General features: G+C 31.3%; 1 protein-coding gene and 1 long non-coding RNA gene across 2 annotated transcripts; one reads left to right on the top strand and one right to left on the bottom strand.

Annotated features, from left to right (window-relative positions):
- Window positions 1-3735: 3735 nt before the first annotated feature.
- Window positions 3736-4995, top strand: LOC133780325 (uncharacterized). The gene is made up of 3 exons (XR_009869227.1): window positions 3736-3911; window positions 4004-4057; window positions 4480-4995. It is a non-coding gene; the product is annotated as an uncharacterized LOC133780325 (long non-coding RNA).
- A 4582-nt stretch (window positions 4996-9577) lies between these two features.
- Window positions 9578-12927, bottom strand: LOC133834636 (S-type anion channel SLAH2-like). The gene is made up of 6 exons (XM_062264310.1): window positions 12513-12927; window positions 11861-12034; window positions 11278-11760; window positions 10407-11177; window positions 10273-10304; window positions 9578-10182 (listed from the first exon to the last, which is right to left on the bottom strand). Exons 2-6 carry the CDS (start codon window positions 12017-12019, stop codon window positions 9807-9809), a joined length of 1821 nt encoding a protein of 606 aa, XP_062120294.1. The 5' UTR covers window positions 12020-12034; window positions 12513-12927; the 3' UTR covers window positions 9578-9806.
- Between the last annotated feature and the right edge of the window lie 9246 nt (window positions 12928-22173).

The following is a 22173-nucleotide window of genomic DNA, read 5'->3' on the forward strand; positions in this document are numbered from 1 at the left end:
AATCTCAGTGCTTAAGGCGAGAAAACTCATGAGCAATGGTTGCCAAGAATTTCTGGCCAGTGTGGTAGACAAGTCCCAGGAGACGCAGTTAAATCCAGAGAATGTCCATATCGTTTGTGAATTTCCTGAAGTATTTCCCGAGGATTTACCGGGATTGCCTCCGAGCCGCGAGATCGAATTTGTGATAGAACTAGCACCGGAGACATCACCGATCTCAAAAGCTCCCTACCATATGGCGCCCTCAGAATTAAAAGAACTAAAGTTACAACTTCAAGGGCTATTGGACAAAGGATTCATAAGACCTAGCTACTCACCTTGGGGCGCGCCAGTACTTTTTGTCAAGAAGAAAGACGGGAGCATGTGTATATGTATTGATTATCGGGAGCTTAATAAGGTAACAATCAAGAACAAGTACCCGTTACCTCGTATAAACGATCTATTCGATCAACTGCAAGGAGCTACGGTGTTCTCAAAGATAGATCTGCGGTCAGGATATCACCAACTTAGAGTGCGAGAAGAAGATATTCCCAAGACAACTTTTAGGACGAGATATGGGCACTACGAGTTTTTGGTAATGTCATTTGGTTTAACCAATGCTCCAGCAGCATGGACCTAATGAACTGGGTTTTCAAGGATTACCTAGATAAATTCATAGTGGTTTTCATAGATGATATCTTGATCTACTCTAAGACAAAGGTCGAGCATGAGGAACATCTCCGATTGACACTAAGGCGACTTAAGAAGCACCAGTTGTATGCAAAGTTCAAGAAGTGCGAGTTCTGGTTAGAAAATGTGGTATTTTTAGGCCACATTGTGTCAAAAGATTGAATAGAAGTAGACCCTGCGAAAATAGAGGCAGTTAGGGACTGGCCTAAACCCAAGAATGCCTTAGAGGTGAGAAGTTTTCTAGGATTAGCGGGGTACTACAGGAGGTTTGTGGAAGGATTTTCCAAAATAGCCACACCCTTGACCAATTTGACACGGAAACAACAAAAGTTCACATGGATAGAGAAGTGTGAAGAAAGTTTCCAACTATTAAAAGACAAACTCGTGTCAGCACCAGTGTTGTGTGTCCCCAATAACCGAGATAAGTTTGTGGTGTACTGTGATGCATCAAAAAAAGGGATAGGATGCGTGCTAATGCAGAATGACAAAGTTATCGCCTACGCCTCAAGAAAACTAAAGGAGTACGAACAGCGATACCCAACTCACGACTTGGAGTTAGCAGCAGTGGTCTTTGCGTTGAAGATTTGGAGGCACTATCTTTATGGAGAAAAGTGTGAAATTTATATGGACCATAAAAGTTTGAAGTATTTCTTCACGCAAAAAGAGCTTAACATGAGACAGAGAAGATGGTTGGAATTGGTAAAAGACTACGACTATGAAATTTTGTACCATCCTGGAAAGGCCAACGTAGTAGCATATGCCCTGAGTAGGCGTAATTATGGGGGTGTTGCAATGCTCAAAGAAATGGCGGAACCTCTCCGAAACGATATTATAAGATCCAGGATTGAAATAGTTATGGGACAGTTTGCCAACCTCGCAATCAAGTCCACGTTGCTAGAGGAGATTAGAGAGGAGCAACGACGAGATGAGTTTCTTCTCAAGAAGTTGACTCTTTTACAAAACTTGGAGGATACGGATTTCTCAATGACCAAAGAAGGAACATTGCGGTATAGAAACCGAGTATGTGTACCATGTAAAGAAGAATTGAGAAACAGAATCATGCAGGAGGCGCATACTACTCCTTATTCACTTCATCTAGGTTCAACTAAAATGTACAATGATGTCAAGACAATGTATTGGTGGCCGGGAATGAAGAAGGACATAGCCGAGTTTGTAGCAAAGTGCCTAACCTGTCAACAAGTTAAGGCTGAGCATCAGAGACCTGCAGGGACATTGCAACCGTTAGAGATTCCAAAATGGAAGTGGGAGGACATAGCAATGGATTTTGTAACAGGATTGCCTAGGACTTTGAAGCTATATGATTCCGTATGGGTGATCATAGACAGACTTACAAAGTCCGCTCATTTTCTACCAGCCTGTACCACGTATAATGCAGAGCAGTACGCAAAGATTTATGTGGCGGAAATAGTAAGGTTGCATGGAGTTCCTAAGACAATAATCTCTGACAGAGGGTCGGTTTTCACATCCAAATTCTGGGAAGGTTTACAGCGTGCTATGGGGAGTAAGTTAAAATTTAGCACAACTTTCCATCCTCAGACAGATGGTCAGTCAGAACGTACTATACAAATTTTAGAAGACATGCTAAGAGCTTGTACTTTAGACTTTCCAGGGTCTTGGAGTAAATATCTACCGCTTATGGAATTCACTTACAACAACAGTTATCAGACCACAATAGGAATGGCACATTTTGAAATGTTGTACGGGTGTAAGTGTAGAACCCCACTTCATTGGGACGAGGTAGGTGAAAGGCAACTGTTTGGTCCAGACGCAGTAAGGGAGGCAACACAAGCCGTAGAAAAGATTAGGCAGAGAATGGTCACAGCTCAGAGTCGCCAGAAAAGCTATGCGGATTCTAAGAGGCGAGAAATAGAGTTTGCAGTAGGTGACCATGTTTTTATGAAAGTATCACCCATAACGGGGATTATGCGTTTTGGTAAGAAAGGAAAACTAAGCCCAAGGTTTATAGGTCCTTTCGAGATACTGGACAAAATTGGGCACGTAGCATATCGTTTGGCGTTGCCGCCATCATTAGCAGAAACGCATAATGTGTTCCACGTTTCAATGCTGAGGAAATATGTGTCTGATCAGTCCCATGTGTTGAACCACGAAGCTGTGGAGTTGAAGCATGACCTGAGTTATGTAGAACGACCAGTACACGTTCTAGAAAAGGGAACTAAGGAGTTAAGGTCCAAAAGTATCCCTATAGTAAAAGTTTTGTGGAGCAATAGTAGTGAAAAAGAAGCAACTTGGGAACTAGAAGAAGACATAAGGGAACCGTACCCTGAGATTTTTGGTAAGTCAAATTTCGAGGACGAAATTTCTTTTAAGGAAGGAAGATTGTAATGCCCAAGTAGCGTATTTAATTAATTTTGGTTACTGTTTAGTTATGATATATTCATAGATTGTGGTAAAGTAAAATAATACTTATAGTTGTGGTATTATTTTAAGTAATGTTGAAAAAAAAAGTGAGACGATCGCATAAAATAGCATAGAAATTTAATTTATTTTATAAATTAAGTTTATAAAGAAATTAAGCTTAGAATTTACCATAGTTAAGTGATGTACACTATGGTTGAGTTAAGAAGTTGAGTCTAGATTAATCTAGGATTTAAATTTTAGTTTAAGACTTAGTAAATAATTAGAATATTTTAAAATATTCATTAAGAACTTTGAATAGTAGATTTCGGCTAACTACTTTGATTATAGTAGAAGATTCTAAATGTTTTGGTTAGTTTGAGTTTAAATTATTAGTCATGAAGTAAGTAATATCTGTAAGATATATATATATATATATTAAAATGGATGCTAATGATGAAAGGATAAATTAAATAATTAAATTAGTAGACATTTGTTGTTTTAAGTCAAAAGTTTCGGCTAGCCTAGAATATGTATATTATGTGTCAAATAGTTATTCAAATAGATATTATCTAAGTAGGCAATATAACAAGTTTTTTTTTCTTTTCTAAATAACAGGAACTAAAATTTGAGAATTTCAGATGGGTATTAGTTAGGTAGAATAAGTTGAGATATTTGAGGGAATTTAAAGTATGTATGGTTATGAGTTTAAATTTGAATAAGTGTGATAGTATATATATATATATAAGTCGCATAGAGAAAGAGTGAAAAAAATAAAAAGTAATCTGAAACAAAGAAGAGACAAGTAGTAAGGTTTCAAGTGACAAATAGCTAAGGAAGGTTGGTGTATACTATCACACCAATACAAGGTATATTTTATATCTTCTTATTTGTATTATGGATTAGATTTAGATTCTTTTGGTTATTGGATTATAATAAGGATTGTGTGTGTTTAATTTAGGGTCCTAGCTTTGCGATCTCTCACACCAGTTATTCATATTCTCGAATTTCTGAGGTAAGGAAAATTAGGTAGTGTAGATGTTAGATCTACTATTTTATATGGCTAACATTTTAGGTATATGGAAACGGTAAGGGTGGAGCACTAGCGCTCTGTTTTAGGCCATGGAGGCATTGTGGTATAATGGACTGTGGAGATGTCCAACCATTATAACTCTTATTTGTTTCTTTGGATGTCCTCATTTGTTATTTAGGTGTTTATGACTAATGTTATGATTGCAAGATATAATTTATGATCAGAATCTATGTGTGATCTTTGGTATGATTGTGCTATAGGATAGATTGTAACTTTAATTCTGTTATGATTCTAGAATTTCATGTGAATTTGTTTGTTATGGGATTATAATTGATTTCTGTATGATCTGTTGTGTATTTTCCTAACTGGGTTTAGAAGCTCATTCCTCTCTTTTATTTTTGTAGATTAAGGTAATCTTAGATGACCGGTGGTGAGCAGATTCCCAATAGCAAGACTAGTGTGAATATGTGGGGGTCTTATAGCCGCGTGTTATTATTCTTGGGAAATTATGAAATTTAGTAAATGTTGCCTAGTTTTTTTTTTTTTAATTCCAGTGTAAAGACTATTACTGTTTTAAACCCGGGTTATATTTATTTTAAATTATTAATAAAGAAGGCAATATATTTTTTTTACGATTTATTACATTTTTTTTTCAACTCTCTATTTCTACAATTATAGTCAGAATCTAGGTTGTTACACCTAATTGGGAAAGCATCAAACGCTTGTCTGACCCAATGGTCGTGGAAAATTAAAGCGCTAGGTATGCTGGGCCAGCTCCAAGGCTGGTTATACAGAGGATAAGGCAATGGGCCCCGGGGTGACTTATTAGTCCCATATCCTAGGGCTGTGTCCTTGTATGATTCATTACTCATGTATTTTGGGCAACATGCCCCAGTATGATTCATTAATCATGTAATTAGGGCAACGCCCCCCCCCCCCCCCCCCCTATGACGTTATAATCATTTATATGAATGGTATGCATGCATGAGTAAGATTATTATTGCTAGACATGCTTATTATGATATGGTAACGTGTTATTAACTGCTTATGAGCTTGTTTAACTTTTCTTGTTGAGCCTTGGCTCATGGGTGCTATGTGGTCCAACTAAGGGGAAAGGGAAGCTGAACCAGCCATGAGTTGGAGAACTTCGGTGGCAATGTGTACATATGCAGCTGCTCGACCACCACGGTCGGGGTTTCTTAGAGGAACCAGGGTCAAACCCTAATTTTTCCGCTTAGGTCAGTTGGTTGTAATTACCCTTTTGGAACTGTAAATAACTTTGTAAACATTTATTATGGGATCTCATGTACAACTTAATGTTTTAACGAAATAACTATTCATTGTGACCAAATTTTTTAACCCTAAGCCGTTAATCATGATTAGTTGCACGTTTCTGGCCAAGTGACTCGATTAGAGAGTCTAACACTATTTAAAATACACAGTGTAACAGTCTTGGTTATCCAGGGTGTTACATTCAAATATATAGGTCTTTTAACTTTGATTTTTTTTTGTAATATTCAAAGTTAAAAGTCTCCATCTTTTTTATTGCAAAAATGCCACTCTTTCTTTAAGCGCTAAATCTAAAATCGAAGTTAAGAGCCCATTAAAGACTTTATTTTGATTTTTATGTATTTCCCAACAATTCCATTTGTAAAAACCAAATTTAAAGCTTATATTTCTAGTAGTACTAATTTAGTTTCAGATTCTCTTTTTTAGTTTAAAATTCAAATCCTATTAGTTTAGGGAATATATAACCAATGTTTGATGAGAATTACCTAAGTTGAAACTTTTCATTTATTCCTCAAATCTTTTATGTGGTGGCAAACGATCAAATACCATTGTTTCACCTTCTTTATTTATTTTTTTTCTCTCCATCATGCATGACAACGATGGAAGTCCGTTGTTGCTCCCTGGTTCCATGACGACCATACAAGGGCACCTCCCCAAGATGCCTAGCCCAAGTAAATAATAACACCACTCATTTCTTTGGACCACTACTATCTTGGAGTCAAGAAACGAGTCATGAATCTTGTACCAAGCTTAAGGTATATGTATAGGGAAATTTGAGTTTTTGTGCTTAATGAGTTGTACTAAATCAAAAAAATGCTAGGCTTTCTAATCATTTAAAAAAAAATGCCAAATCTTTTGACAATACCCAAAATACCCCTCCCATAATTTTTCCATCCACTTCCTCTTCTCTCTTCCTTCTCTTTCCCTTAACCCATTCCTCTCAACTCTCTCTCTAGAAAAAAATTCATGGGTAAGGTAAAATATAAGAGAACTCAATGTAATAGCAAGTATTCCTTACTTAGGACACTAAAATATTGCATTTCTAATAGATCTGGGCATGCTTTTTTAGTTTTTTTTGCGATTTTTTTTTCAGATATGAAACTTTGAAATCTACAAAAAATCGACGTGGCTCGATGGGGCCTTCAAAATCAATATTTTTATGAAAAAATCGATGTTGCTCGATGTTGGTTCATGGAGGTTCGATGGTGGTTCAATGGTGTTCGATGCGATTCTTGCAAGATACGTAATTTTTCACTCGGGTGCCCGTTTGGGGTGATTTTTTTATTTTGGGTATTTTTTCAAGATCTACATGTTTGAGATGTATATATATACATTTGAGAAATGTAAATCTTGAAAAAAATGACAAATGAAAAACATACCTCATGTTCAAGATATGTTTTGGTATAAGAGAACTCAATGTAATAGCAAGTATTCCTTACTTAGGACACTAAAATACTGCATTTCGAATAAATCTGGGCATGATTTTTGAGTTTTTTTTGTGATTTTTTTTTTCAGATCTGAAACTTTAAAATCTGTAGAAAATTGACGTGGTTCGATGGTGGTTCGATGGAGGTTCGATGGTGTTCGATGCGATTCTTGCAAGATACGTAATTTTTCACTCGGGTGTCCGTTTGTGGTGATTTTATTTTATTTTGGGTATTTTTTCAAGATCTACACATTTGAGATGTGTATATACAAATCTGAGAAATGTAAATCTTGAAAAAAAATGACAAATGCAAAACATACCTCATGTTCAAGATATGTTTTAGTATGTTTTCAAGTTCTAAACTTTGAAAATGTGTATGTAAACATATAAAATGTGTAGATCTCAAAAAAATACCCAAAATAAAAAAAATCATCCCAAACGGGCACCCGAGTGAAAAATTATGTCTCTTACAAGAATTGCATCAAACCACCATCGAGCAACGTCGATTTTTTTATGAAAATATTGATTTCGAAGACCCCATCGAGGTAGCATCGAACACCATTGAGCAACCATCGAGTTAAGCATGATTTTTGAGTTATTTTTCAGATTTGAAACTCTGAAATATGTAGAAAATTGGCTTTTCTCGATTGTTGCTCGATATCAGCTCGATGGGTCCTTCAAAATCAATATTTTCATGAAAAAATCGAGATTTCTCGATGGTGGTTCGATGGTTGCTCGATGGTGGTTCGATGTAATTTTTGTAAGAGACATAATTTTTCACTCGAGTGTTCGTTTGTGGTGATTTTTTTTTTTTGAATTTGGGTATTGTTTTGAGATCTACACGTTTTATATGTTCACATATACATTTTCAAAGTTTAGAACTTGAAAACATACCAAAACATATCTTGAACATGGGTATGGTTTGCATTTGTCATTTTTTTTCTTCAAGATTTACATTTCTCAAATATGTGTATATACATCTCAAATGTGTAGATCTTGAAAAAATACAAAAAAAAAAAAAAAAAAATCACCCCAAATGGACACTCGAGTGAAAAGTTACGTAACTTGCAAGAATCGCATCGAACACCATCAAACTACCATCGAGCAACATCGATTTTTTCATGAAAATCTTGATTTTGAAGGCCCCATCGAGCTGACATCGAGCACCATCAAACCACGTCGATTTTCTGCAGATCTGAAAAAAATCACAATAAAAACCCAAAAATCATGCCCAGATCTGTTCGAAATGTAGTATTTTAGTGTCCAGGAATACTTGTCGTTACATTGATTTCTATGATATTTTACCTTACCATGAATTTTTTTTCTAGAGAGGGAGTTGAGAGGAATGGGTTGAGGGAGAGAGAATGGGAAGGGATGAGAAAAATTATGAGAGGGGTATTTTTGGTATTGTCAAAAGAATTAACATTTTTTTGAAATTATTTAAATGCCTAGCATTTTTTTGATTTATAACCCCTCATTAAGCATAAAAACTCAAATGTCCCTATGTATATATATACTATATACAAGCTATGTGTAATATGCACATTTGATTAATTTTATTTATAAAATTTATTAATTATATTAATTCTTTTTTTTATTAATTTCGCACATTCTCTCTTATCTTTAATTTCAAAAATCTTTTACAGCCACACCGTTAGTCGGTTGGGCTCAAAAGTAGTGTCATCGCGACCTACTTTTCAATGTAATCATTTTGATATGTGGGAAACATTTTTTTTTTTTGCTGTCGTCGGAGAAGATGACCAGAATAAAAAGCAAAATTTTAGTTTCTTTTTTATATTTTGTTGACAAAAAAGTAACTAAATTTTAAATTTGATCAAAATTTAATAAACTAAAATTTGTATTCTTATTTTATATTTAAAAGATAATATATTGTATTCTAAATAACATAAATTTATTTAAAAATATTCAAAGTAACTTTTTTAAAATAGATTCTTTAGGATATTGTTTGGTAACTTTTAAATAGAATATAAAAAAAATTATTGTATAATATACTGAGAGTAACTTTTAATAATAAGTTATATAGTAATTTGTTATATTTTATCGTAACTCATTAGTTTCTAAAACCTGACTAATCGGCAACGTAAAAGTATCTTAAGCAATAAGACACCATAATATAACTTCAAAATGACTAATCAGTGTCTTAAGATAAAAAAGTTTCAAAAAATAAATATTAAAGGTAATCAAAATGTATATAAAATAATATGCTCTAAAATAAAAAATTCATGAAAAAAGTAACTAATTGGTAACTTATTAATATTTTCAGTAGTCAAATGTTACTTTTTTAAACCAAGAAAATACAAGAAAATCAGGATTTCGAGAAATTTTCAAATTCAGGTATATTACTTTAAAATCTGGCATTTTTTGATGAGGTGGAAATTTATTTTTGTAAATAAAATTTAGTAAGTAATTTTTGTAATTAAATTATAAAAAACAGTAAGAAATGTAACTCGTTGGCTAACACGTTTGAGTAGTAACATATAACTTTTTTAGTATAGATTTTTTTTTACTTATTTATTATTATAACAATTTCTAATGTTCATTATGGCCATCAAAATTAATAGCATAGGGGAGATACTACAAACAACACTTTATAGAGTGTGTTTGATTTGTGGTATGTTGTATTGTATAATATCATATTAAATTATACTATGTAACATATTTTTTTATATATATATATATATTACTGACAACAATTTAATAAAAATCAGTAATATATATATAAAAAAAATATACTATATAATATAATTTAATATAATACTATACAATAGAACCAAACGTACGCTATATATATATATTACTGTTGATACAGCACAAAATATTTCACAAAATAGTGCACAGAAGTTGTTTTCTGCATTATTATTTTAACTACTACACTAAATGTTTACACTCATTCTTCAAATGACATGCTCACAGGAACTACTAAATTTCGAAAATTGTATTCCTCGCGTGTACAAATGATTTGAATGGTGAACTGGGACATAGTCGAAGACTTCTCTAAGGTCCTTCAACATCAGATCTCTGAACATTCTCAGAAGCTTCCAAGTCTTTTGTTTCGGAGTCTGTAAACTTCAAGAAGTTCTCAATGTCTTTGGAGTAATCTGAGCTCAAGTTTTTTAGGGGAAACCACTTCTTATGTTTAGGCTTTCTGTCACTGATGGCAATGGCAAGGTCGTTAGGGAAGAGGTCTCTGAGCACAAAGGCATGCAAAATTGTCGAAACAAGAAGAGCCGAAACTGTGAGAGTGGAAACCAATGAAAGAACAACTGTCAGAGTTTGAGTTACAAAGTTTGTGACTTCATTTGAATATCTGATCGTTGCAATGGCAGCTCCAGTCATTGGAAAAGTATATGCCCACCATGCCAATGAAAATCTGTTCGTTAAAAATAACGTGTTAGAAAACTAAGCCATCAAAAGGGGTTAGAGTACTTTCATATCAGAGTTGTTTTTAGTCATATCTTACTTGAATCCTCTAAAAAAATTTACCCGAACAGCCTGCAAAATATCAGGAAAAAAAAGAAAGAATGTAGTTAAAAACACCAGTACTAATATAGTAAAGAAATAAACCAGGCAATTTGAAATGCCAAGTTTACTAACCAGTGAGAAGTAAAGGAACAAGGCAATGAAGTAAGCTATTCGCGATCCGTAATCAAAGGAGCCTTGAAGCTTTGCCCAAGCCATGGAAGCTACACTAGGTGCTGCAACAAAGAGAAAGAATACTGGATGGAGCTCCTTTGGGAGGGTGGCATTTGTTGGAAGTCTCTGGTATAGAGTGACAAACAGAACCATGTAGTGAGCCAATCCAATGGCGAAGAAGAAGATAGGACCTTCAACTAATCCCATTGTGGCACCTAATAAAGCCCCAACAAAGTTTCCAACAACTGAGAGATGGTTTGAAGGATTGGCTACTTTGGAGAGTCTTCTTTGGCCTCCTGACATCCACTGTCCATAGATCTTAAGCTCAAGACAGAAGAATGGAGTCATCAAAATGTACCAAAGAGCAGGATGCAGTGTCTCGGTAATTGAAGGTGGAACTCCAAGAGCTAAGAACAAGAGTGATATCCATGGTGCAAAGAAGAAGTTGACACGAATTGGGTGATAGTATTCACGGCGAACTGCTTCGAAGTAGAGGAGACATTTTAGAGAATAGATGGAGAATACTGTAATGTTAAGAGCCACAGAGACGCACCATAGAACAAGGTTAATCATTAGGCTTATATGGAGAAATTTTGTGGAAGAAGAACTGGCCAATGTTTTCCACATAATGGCTTGGCTACTCACACCAAGGCAGATACCAAATGAAGAGATGGGAAACCTTAGAAGAAATGGCCACCTCTTGTCGTCAGGAAGTAGTATTTCCTCTGAAGCCTGAGAAAGAACAAAAAGATGCAAAAATCTGAAAAAATTAAGATTTAAATTTTGGAATAACAGATGACAAAAAACCAGATAAAAGAAGGAAATTTTTTACCCTAAGGGTCTCTAGTTCTGGTCCTTCCAATGCATCGAAATATCGGTCAACTGGTAAAGTATCAATTTCAGAACTCTTCAAGACAACATCATCTGGCTGGCTTTCTCTTTGTGGCTTTCCACGCAGGTTTGTGATCTGCCTTTCGAGTTTTCCAGACCATGTTTTGAAAGAATCAAACCTTCTATCAATTGTTCTAGCACTCGGATTAACTGGCATAGTCGCTGTGTTTATGTCTCTCTGAAGTGCTGAAGCCCCCAATTGAATAGGCTGGGAATGAAACTTAGCTGGTTTAGGCAGTTCGCAGCTGGCACTCTTGGCTGCACCATTTGAATCAGCAACTCCATCAAACAGAACCTTTTTGGTGTTGTGCAAATAAGCTTGAATAGGAGAAGGTGGCATGCTTATTGAAACAGAATGAGTCCTTTGATGAGCTTTAGGCTCTATTTCAGGACTTGGGCTTTGCATGGTAGGAGTTTCAATCTCCTGGTTTAAACAAATACATAAATTAAAAACAAGACATTAAACAATTGAACTACCAATGAGAACAGATGATTCAAGATTGGTTTTGTTGCATTGAACTCACTTTAGATTGCAGATTTTCTGGTGGATATTGAACACTTAAGCGGCTTGGCTTATAAGCGCTATCAAAGCCAGAGACTTGGTTGGATGAAATGTATCTGATGAGTGATGGAGTTTCAGGGCTTCTTTGCTCTGTAGACTCCACATACTTGTTGGTCTCCATAATGACAAACAGCTTCTGAATACGCATCAAAGAAAGAAGAGGAAACTGAGCACAAATTTCAGATTTACTTGGATTTTGTTTTTGGGGAAATATTAAGGCAGCTCTTTTTTTTTTTCATAATCAGAAGAAGAAAAAAAGAGATGAGGATTAATCAGCGCCGACCATTACTGACTCATTTGAGTCAGTCAAGTATCTGACAAACAAATCAAATCAACAACATAGTGTTCACACCACCATTGTAACATTTTCTCCGCACAACATATTACTGTTCTTTCCCAATAAGAGATTAGCTTAAAAAGGCTGCTGGTGTACAATAGTAATCATATCAGATTATACTATTTTTTTTATTATAATGTTCTTATATATATTGTGGATTTTCTACAAACCCTTTTTCAAACTATTAATAGAAAATACTACATTTCATTTTCAACAGTAGTTTGAAAGGCAGAAAATAAAAGTAAAGAATGCAGATCAAGATAAAAGAAAATCTAACCTTAAAAGATCAAACAGCTCTGGATTGATCTTCAACAATGAATTTGATGAGAACCCAGATGAAAAACAGACTGGTATATATATATATATATATTGTGTTATATAGGAGTGACTGACAGAGCGGAACAAAGAGAATTAATATGGTATGAGAAGAGGAGAAGAAGATGATGATGATGAATAGAAAACAAGTCAAGGAGAGACACGTCTTTGAGAATTAAAGGAAGAGAAAAAAAACAGCTAATTTATAGTCAGAGAAAAGAGACATTGCATAGCTTGTAGTTGACAATGGTTACATCAAACGCTAAATATTAAGATTTTTGTTAATAATAATAATAATTAGTAATTACGGCTGCATTACTTTAAGGTGACGCGTTCATGCAATTAGACACAACACAACAATACTGCACAAGTAAGCATGCACTTCAAGGCTTCTTCCTCTTAAATTAAGAATGATAAATTAGGTATGTGTTTATATATATTATATAATATTTATATATATAAAAGAAAAATGTACATGTATAAATAACGTTATGACCAAACACAAAAGTTAAGACAGCTTTGTTTGATTTGTCGTCTTCCACAACATTTTTTTTAATTTTATTTTCAATTCTTTGATGAGGTAGGAAAATTAGGTTTGACTCTATAAAAAAAAAACTACAATACCCACATTTTTTTAACAAAATCAATAAATAATGAAATGGGATATAATAGTACAATACCCACTTTTTGATTCGAGTTAAATCGAAAAGTTAATGCATAGAAAAAGAGAATAATCGAGCCCAGAAATACTCTGTTTTTTATGTCATAAAAAATATTAAAGATTGTCAAAATGGACAATAAATGTATAAACAAATTTAAAAAATTCATGTCACTATAACTATAAACGCGCGATTAAATATTGATTGTCTTAGTGGGAAATAAGTAAAATTACATTTAAGAATAAATTATTTTGTGAAAAATAAAATAAATGAATGTGCAAATAAATATATTAGTAAATAGTGGTTGTGATTGAAGAACTAATGGTCCAAATATGAAAGTGACACAACAAATTAAATTCTGAATACCAAAAAGAAAAAAAACAATATCTTGTATTATGACTCATATGTCACGGATTAGAATAATCGTGGACTCAATTTATTTTGATTGATACTCTTTTATAAATCGTAGTTTTGATAAATATCATTGTTAATTTATTATTAGTCTATTTTTTTGGTGATGATATGATTGATAAACTTGAAAGGTTGTTAAACATAATTAAACAGCCATACATATCAAAAACTTGTAAAGTCAAACTGGAAAATATTTGGCAAAATAAACATAATATATGGTCAGTCATAATCGTATAAGGCCAGCAAAAACATGATTAGTTAGGTACAATTTGATATGAAATCTTGAAATTGTTGTTGAACTAATAAGTATATATATCGACAAGTGTTTCCAATAATATCTATATAGTAATTGCATCAACAAAAAATATTGTATAACCAAAATCGAATTCAATACTTTCTTTGTTATCTTCAAAATAAAATAACTTTATTGTTTAATCTTAAAATAAATAAAAATAAACGTTTATGTTGCCATCTAATTCAAAAACATATTTAAAAACAAGTCTAATAGAAGAAGTAACACACCTCTTTTCTTCATATATTATTAAAAAAAAAAATTATAGGAATATGCTATATATGAGTAATCAATATTCAATAAAATAGAGGTGAATATCTTGTAATTTATTATATGTGAGATTTGAGTTTGGCAATAATGTCAATATAATGAGAAAAAAAAAGGACGAAACAAAGACAGGAAACATGTGATATCACAGAATTATTGGAAGTCAAATTAATAATGAGAAATTCATGAAAATAAAAATTGGTGTTTGTATCGAATGTTTATATTATTTTATAATATAATGTTAGATTAAATAATGTGACAAATGTGATTTGTCACACTTTGTGACATAATATTGAAAGTTACAAATTGGACATATGTGTGTCTAAGTGTAACATATTTTGGAGTTACAAAATCAGCTACAAATTTGTAACTTCCAAATATAAATTAATAATTGTAGATTGAGGGTTACACATTTTGAAATTGAATTTCATAAGCCACAATGTGATATGACTATTGAAGATATGTTTTTAGCTTCCATTAGGAGTATGCAGGTTACAAAATCAGGTTACAAAATCATGTGAGAAAGGTATAAGGGCGTTTTAAGAAAATATGCAAAATTGAGAGGTTACAATAGCCTCACGGCCGCGGCCCATATCCCAGGTCGCAGCCTGAGTGTTGGCAGCCAAATTCCATTTTGTCATTTCTTCAATTTGAACATTTTCAACAACCAAAGTAACTCTCAAATCTTCATTTTAATATCATAAATATACAATTAAACTTCGGTAATAGCCAAGGGGTTGATTAAATTTGAAATTCAAATAGTATCTCAAAACTCTATAAATAAGAGTCTATTGCTCACTTGTAAGACACATTATTTTCTATCCACAAAGTACTTGGCTAGAAAATACATCAAAATGCTTAATAATTTCAGAGAGCTATTTTCAATCTCGAGAGTCACTTAGTGCTTAGAGAATAAGGAGAAATAAGCTTTAGAACAAATGTGTTGAATTTTATTCAAGTTGGTGATCCCACCTACTCTACACTTTGGTTGTGTGAGAATTCTTATTCTTTATTTCTTTTGTTCTTATTTCTTTATTCTAGTCTACATTTTTATTTGTATTATTTATGACTTGAGTTAAATTATTCTTCTTCTCCTACATCTTTCTATTTTATTTATATCTATTGCAATTGAGTTAAAATATTTCTTGAATCAATTACTTTGTTATTGTAATTTTGCATAGAGTTGTATTTTGATTTTCCCTATTTTTACTAAGACATAGTATTATTTTCTCTACAATTACATTGTGTATTATAATTTTCCATAGAGTTGTATTTTGGGTTTGGCCATTTCCTTCCGGGCAATAATATTATTTTCTCTAACATCTAATATTTGACAACTTGCACTACTAACTCGCTAGTCTAGTCCCCACATATACAGGATACAGCTGTGACATTTAAATTACCATTTATTCTTTATTTATACAATCAAGTTTAGTACATCGATCACGTCTCTCTTGATATATTCTTTTTTATGTAAAATTTGTGAGATGTTAAAAAAAAAACTAGCAAAATGCATCATATTTCAATATCTTAAACTAATATAGATAAACTAATGTAGATTTATATATATATATTTATATACATAGTCTTTATTAATAATGATCGATCCAACATGCATGCATTGCTAGGTTCTGGAAATGTTCTCTTTTTCATCATGAGTTGCCAACAATCAAAGAAAAGTAGCCTGGCTAGAACCATTATTGTCTCCCAAATTCTATTTCTTTAAATTTAAGCCTTTGACAATAATATATAGTTCTCAGAGCATAATTGCATGTATAAATACATAAAGATATGTATATATGTACACATACAAATACTATCAATATAAAGGCATATATTACTGGGGAATACAGCCAGAATATTTTTAGGAAAGGACAAAAGAGTTTATGGAAGCTTGTGAGAACATGTACTTACTGGAAAAAAAGAAATATTCAACAGCCAAACCCAGTACAACCAACCCATCATGTGGGAGACCATCCAAGACTAATATAATGCATAAATCGGTCCCAAATCACTGTTTTATGAGACTATATTTAATTACAATTAATTACCATGTTATCTCCTTCAAATTAAAATAACATAAATATCAATTCATCATCCAAAATCCCAAATATATATATATATAAAAAAAATTCTTATGATTATTAATAAATGTATGAATGAAAACAGAAATAAAAATAAGTTGTACCTTGTTAATAACCGTCAGCTTTCAAGGACCACGTTCTTCTTTGGAAAGTTATTCTTGCATTCTCATAATTAGGACTATTTTTTCTGGGTTATTATTTAAGCGCCTGATAAACAATTTAATAATTTATTATTTGTGAGGAAAAGAATTAACAAGCTTTCTAAACCGAATTGATCTCTGTTTTGTTATAATATATATTATACGTTACAGTTATAGTTTTAAATTGGAAAATTGGACCAATTTTAGTAACTATGAAGTTATATATGTATATTTGGGGTTTGGTTTCTGTTATAATTTGGAGCCGACAAGCTTGAACTTCCTTGACATTTTTACTGAATAGAGAATTAAAGGAATGTAGAAGAAACCACCCAATATAGAAATCTGGTACAGAGATTGTTCCAATATATATTTTAACTTTTCACCTTTTTACGAATTAATAATATAAAAATAAAACCTGATTGCTACCCACCAATATAAATATATATATATATATATTATTTATGTCACGAAACAACTCAACAAGCAACTTGGGAATACAATAATGAATAGCGACCATAATTTTTTTAAAAAAGAAGATTAAAAATAAATTAGAAAGAAAAAAGTTAAGAAGTTAATGGGATTGTGACAAAGGAACCTAATTTTGCCACAATACTATAGTGAGAGAATTAAGCATGATGTTGTGGTGGGATGTGTTAGTTCATGGAAAATGGATGAAGTGGAATACGATTAAAAAATGTGTCAAATATAGGTGCAATCTTCATTGATTTTTTACAAAAAAATTTGCTCAAGTAAAACTTTTCATTGAAATTACTTACATACAAACAAATGTTTTCTTGCCGTTATTTGTTTCGTTTATTTTAATTTTTCACAAGTATTTATGTATTTCAGTTCACTTTTTTTTTATAGAATATTTCAGTTCAATTTCGAAACCCTTAGGAAAGCATAAATGTTTTTACAAAAAACAAACAAGTTCCAATCAGAACTCCATAATTAACAGTAAAGGTACTGGATTACAACTGTGGTTAACGTAAGACACCTTTTGGGTTTTATGTGGTTCTTTGGTGTCAGCATGTCCGCACCTAAATTCTTCTTTAAACTTTTTGGAAAACTTTATGACAGGGTTGCATAGATTTACCCAATATGTGTTTGTAGATTATTATTTTTCACATTACATACAATATTTATATATTATGAAAAATATAAAAAATGAATGCATATTTTGTTGAAAAATAATTGGATGAAAGAAAGGGTAAGTACCCATTAGGTATCTTTTATTTTAACAAAGTATGGCTTTGGTATCCTATGTTCTCCATAATGATCATTGAGGATTTTGTAATTTGAAAAATTGATATAAAATAGTACCTTACGTTCTCGATAATAGTCATTGAGTACCTTGTAATTTGAAAATTAATATAAAATGGTACATTGTTATTAATGAGAATATACTTATTTGGTATCTTGTCATGTGTAACCAAATTTGAGTTTAAGGTACACTACAAGAAATTTATATATTAGGGGCGGACCTGAATCCGCCTCTAATAATAGGGATAATAGCGGCGGACCTAGCAGTCTGCCGCTAATAATGTTTTTTAATTTTTTTTATTAAAAAAATTTATTAGCTGTAGACCCACTTACTATTAGAGGCGGAGTGTCTGCCGCTAATAATGAAGAGGGAAAAGTGCGAGAATTTTCCCTGTCATCTATTTTAACATCTATTAGTGGTGGGCCCCACGAATTATTAGAGGCGGATTACCCGCCACTAATAAGGGGAAATTATGACGGTTTACTTTATAGCGGCGGGACACCCTCGCCGCTAAGTATGTCCTATTTAAAAAACGTTCCGTTCATCATTTTGCTCCCTCTCTCTCGATCTCTCTTCTTCCCTTTCTCCTCTCTATTTGTTTGCTTCGTACCACCTCAACCCCCTCCGCCCCGAGCCACCGTCCCATCCCCACCATCACCCTCCTCCGCCTGAGCCCACTGTCCCGACTGTAGCTCTACAGTTCCGAGAAATCGTCGCAGCCTCATTACCGGTAAGTCTTTTACTTTAATACTTTTATATATATATACATGTATTTATAAATATATATATTATGTTTCTGTATATATATTTATATAATATTTCTATATACATATTTCTATATATTATTTTATAAATAAATATTTTATCTGTTGAGACCACCACGAGAAGCACTATTCCCACCGGAGCATCACCACCGGAGCACCGACAGTGCCGATATTTTTTTTTAATTTTCTTTTTGTTTTAGTTGTTTTCTTTATATTTTTTTTACATTTCTACGAGTTTTAATTTTTTTTAGATAATTAAATTTTTAATTATAAATTATTGGTATTTTTCAGATTTACTGACATTAAAATATATATTTGAGGATTTTTTAGATTGGAGAAGGAGATTCACAAATTTTCATTTGTGAAAAGTATATATATTTTTTTATTAGATATATGTGTTTAAGGTTTGTATATTAAATAAATTGTCATTTTTTAATTAGTTAGAAAAATCACATTTGACAATAAGTTTTTAAAATTTGGAGTTATAATTTAAAAAAAAATTAGTATGCACTTAGTTAATAATATATATGAGATGTAATGTTTAAAATTTTAGGAAAAAAATTGTTAGCAATTTGTGAATGTGTATTTTTGTTAAAGTTATGTTATTTTTGTTGAGTATTATATAGTTTTGAAACTGTTCTTGGTTAAATTTCCAGGTTTAAATTTTTTTAGGTAGGTTAGAATACAGTTGTTATGCTATCGAAATTTCTAAATTTTACACATTTTAATAAAATATAATTTCTAATGAAATGGTTTGTAATTTTAACCAAGAAATTTTTAATTTAGTATTTAGTTAAATATTTGATATATAGACTAATTTTGATCATTTTAAAAAATTTAATTGTAATTTTACAAAAATATTATTATTTATTATATTTAAATAAATATAATCATAAAAGACATTAGTATTTATTAAATTTTTAAATTTTTTTTTAATTTAAAATTAACTATAAAATATAAAGAAATTTAAATTTATTATTAAATTTAAATAAATTATAAATTATTTTAAAAGTAAAACTATAATTTAATTAAATTTTTAATTTAAGTAAATTTGCTAAATTTATTAAAAAACTATAGAGTAAATAAATAAATAAAAACAAAGTTTAGTGTAAGTTGTTATAATAATTTGATTAACTTATGATATAATCTTATAATTATTTAAGTTAAGTAATTACTAATTTAATTTTAAAATTTATTAGTAATTATAAAATTAAAAATTTTAAAATATAATTAATAAAATAATGAATGAAAAAGATTAATAAAAGTTATGTAGTTATTATAAAAAAAAAAAATTAGTCTAAAAGTTAAATAATAATTAATTTGTAAAATTATTATTATTATTACAAATTAAAAAAATATGTGAATAAATAATTAATTAATTAATAATTTATATTTTAATATTTTAATTAATTTTTAATAATAGGTTTACTATTATTAAAAGTTTAAAATATTAATGATAATTAATTAATTAAATAAAAAAAAAATAGTTTAAGAAAAAATATTAATCTGTTTATTAAATAACATTATCTAATATTAAATAGTTATAAATTAGTTGAATATAGAAATTGATAATTATATTTAATAAAACATCATAATATAGCACAATATATTATAATTTAGCATAAGATTTCAAAAATTATAACAAAATCTTTTGTTATCCATTCATACTCACATTACTAAAACTCATACGCTCTTATAACACTTTAGATGGCAATTAACAAGACTTGGACAACATTGAGAAATCGTGTTTGTCAAGAATATTGGAATGATCTACAATCCTTATAACACCTGAATGTTAATGAATATTTCTCTCCTGATTGGTCTGATCCAAACAATGATAATTAGTTTATGTTTTTAAATTAAATTAAGGCAATTGATATTTTATTATGTTTATTTTATGATTAGTTTATATGTAATTTTGTTTGATGAATATTAATTGTGTTATTAATATTAATTTTAATTTATCTTAAATTTTATTATCTTTAAACAACTATTATATATTTATTTATTTTTAAATAAATTCAAATGAATTATTATGTTTTAATATTTATTTTTAAAAAATAATTAATTCATTACCAGCGGATTGATAGGGGCAGGACCCGCCGATATTAAATGAGTCAGATGCGATGCCTAACTACTTGTATACCAGCTGTGCCCGCCCCTAATGATTAAAGTTCGCCGATATTAATGATTAATACCAACAAATTATTACCGACAATCCATTATCAGCAGCGTCCCGCCGGTAATAATCTTTAGAGGAAGATTCCCCTATTTTTGAAAATTTTGCCGGTAATGCCCAATTATGTTGTAGTGGTACAATTTTATTCCAATTTTGAAAATTCAGGGTACCATAATAGTATTGTTCATAATATAGGGTACCAAAGTTGTACTTAAGTAAAACACAAGATACTAAACGAGTAAATTAAAAAAAAAGAGCTTAATTCAAATTTCCATTCTCACTCTTTCTTATGCTCTCTCATCAAAAAAGGCAAACCACCACCATTGAAATGAAAGCAAAACATTAATATTTTGAATAATTAGTATTTTTATCATTCAAACTTTTAACACTACTTCATGCCCTTAAAATATACGAGTTGTAAAAATTTCCTCCTAAATTATTTCATTTACAGAAACATCATCCGTTCCATTTGTTATTTAAACGCTGATGTGGTATTGTAAATTGCAGTGTGGTATTATCATGTCAATGCCAAATGTAAAATAATCTACATTTTTGCCCTTTCGAACTTTGACAACTGTCAATCGTGCCTCATTTTATTAAAGAAAATAATATAAATATTAAAAAAAATCTATTTTTATTAATTTTTTAAAAAATATTTCAAACCTTACAAGAAAAAAAAAATCATTTTGAAGGATTAAGAATAATAAAAAATTACTAAAATTTTAAAATTAATTAAATGATTGAACAAGTCATTTATTTTGTTACTCCGAAATTTTGAGAATAGAATGTAGGCTTGTATAAATGTAAGCTCGAAATAAGAAAGTGTACATAATACTTGTGTGGTTCATCATAAAGTTCAAGAAGCCTCGTCATCAGCATATATGCGGATTGAGTTTGACAGTTTCGCTCAGCATCAAGGTGACGACGATGGAGTTGGTGAGCTCGAAGCTACACACGGTCTTGAAGGTGTTTCGAGGTTACAAGTCAAGCTCGAATCCACAACTGATCAACTACGAGGGTTCAACACTTGTATAAATTTCTTGATTTGTTCTTATTGGCGACCAAGCACCAGACAGGAAGGTTCGAGCTTGGGCATTGCAAGCTCGAAGAGAATGATCTCTGATGGTTAAGCTCAATAAAGTTACTGGCTAAGGACGAGGTTAACCAGAATGACAAGCTCGTGATGTTGGTCGATCTCGAAAGTGTGTAAATTATATGTTCGAGGTCGGTAATCCAGTTTGAACATGATTGCTGTTTGAAAATCCCTATTTCTTGGGGATTTGTTATAATATGATAATAAATCCTGATTATCACGGGATATTATGTAATTAATGCATTTATTTATATTTATTTCAAATTAGAATTATAACTTCCCGAAATAAGAGTGAAGATATTTTAAAAACCAATCTATAAATAGACTGGAGAATTTCATTTGTAAACACAGACAATTTGGTACTAAGAATACTCCGTGAAAATTTCTTTCTAAAAGCTTTAAGGAGAATTTCACCACTCAATAATATTGACTTGTGAACTAGGCGGATTTTAACTGTTGAACCACGTAAA

This window comes from Humulus lupulus, chromosome 5, assembly GCF_963169125.1.
Source record: "Humulus lupulus chromosome 5, drHumLupu1.1, whole genome shotgun sequence".
Classification (NCBI taxonomy): Eukaryota; Viridiplantae; Streptophyta; class Magnoliopsida; order Rosales; family Cannabaceae; genus Humulus; species Humulus lupulus.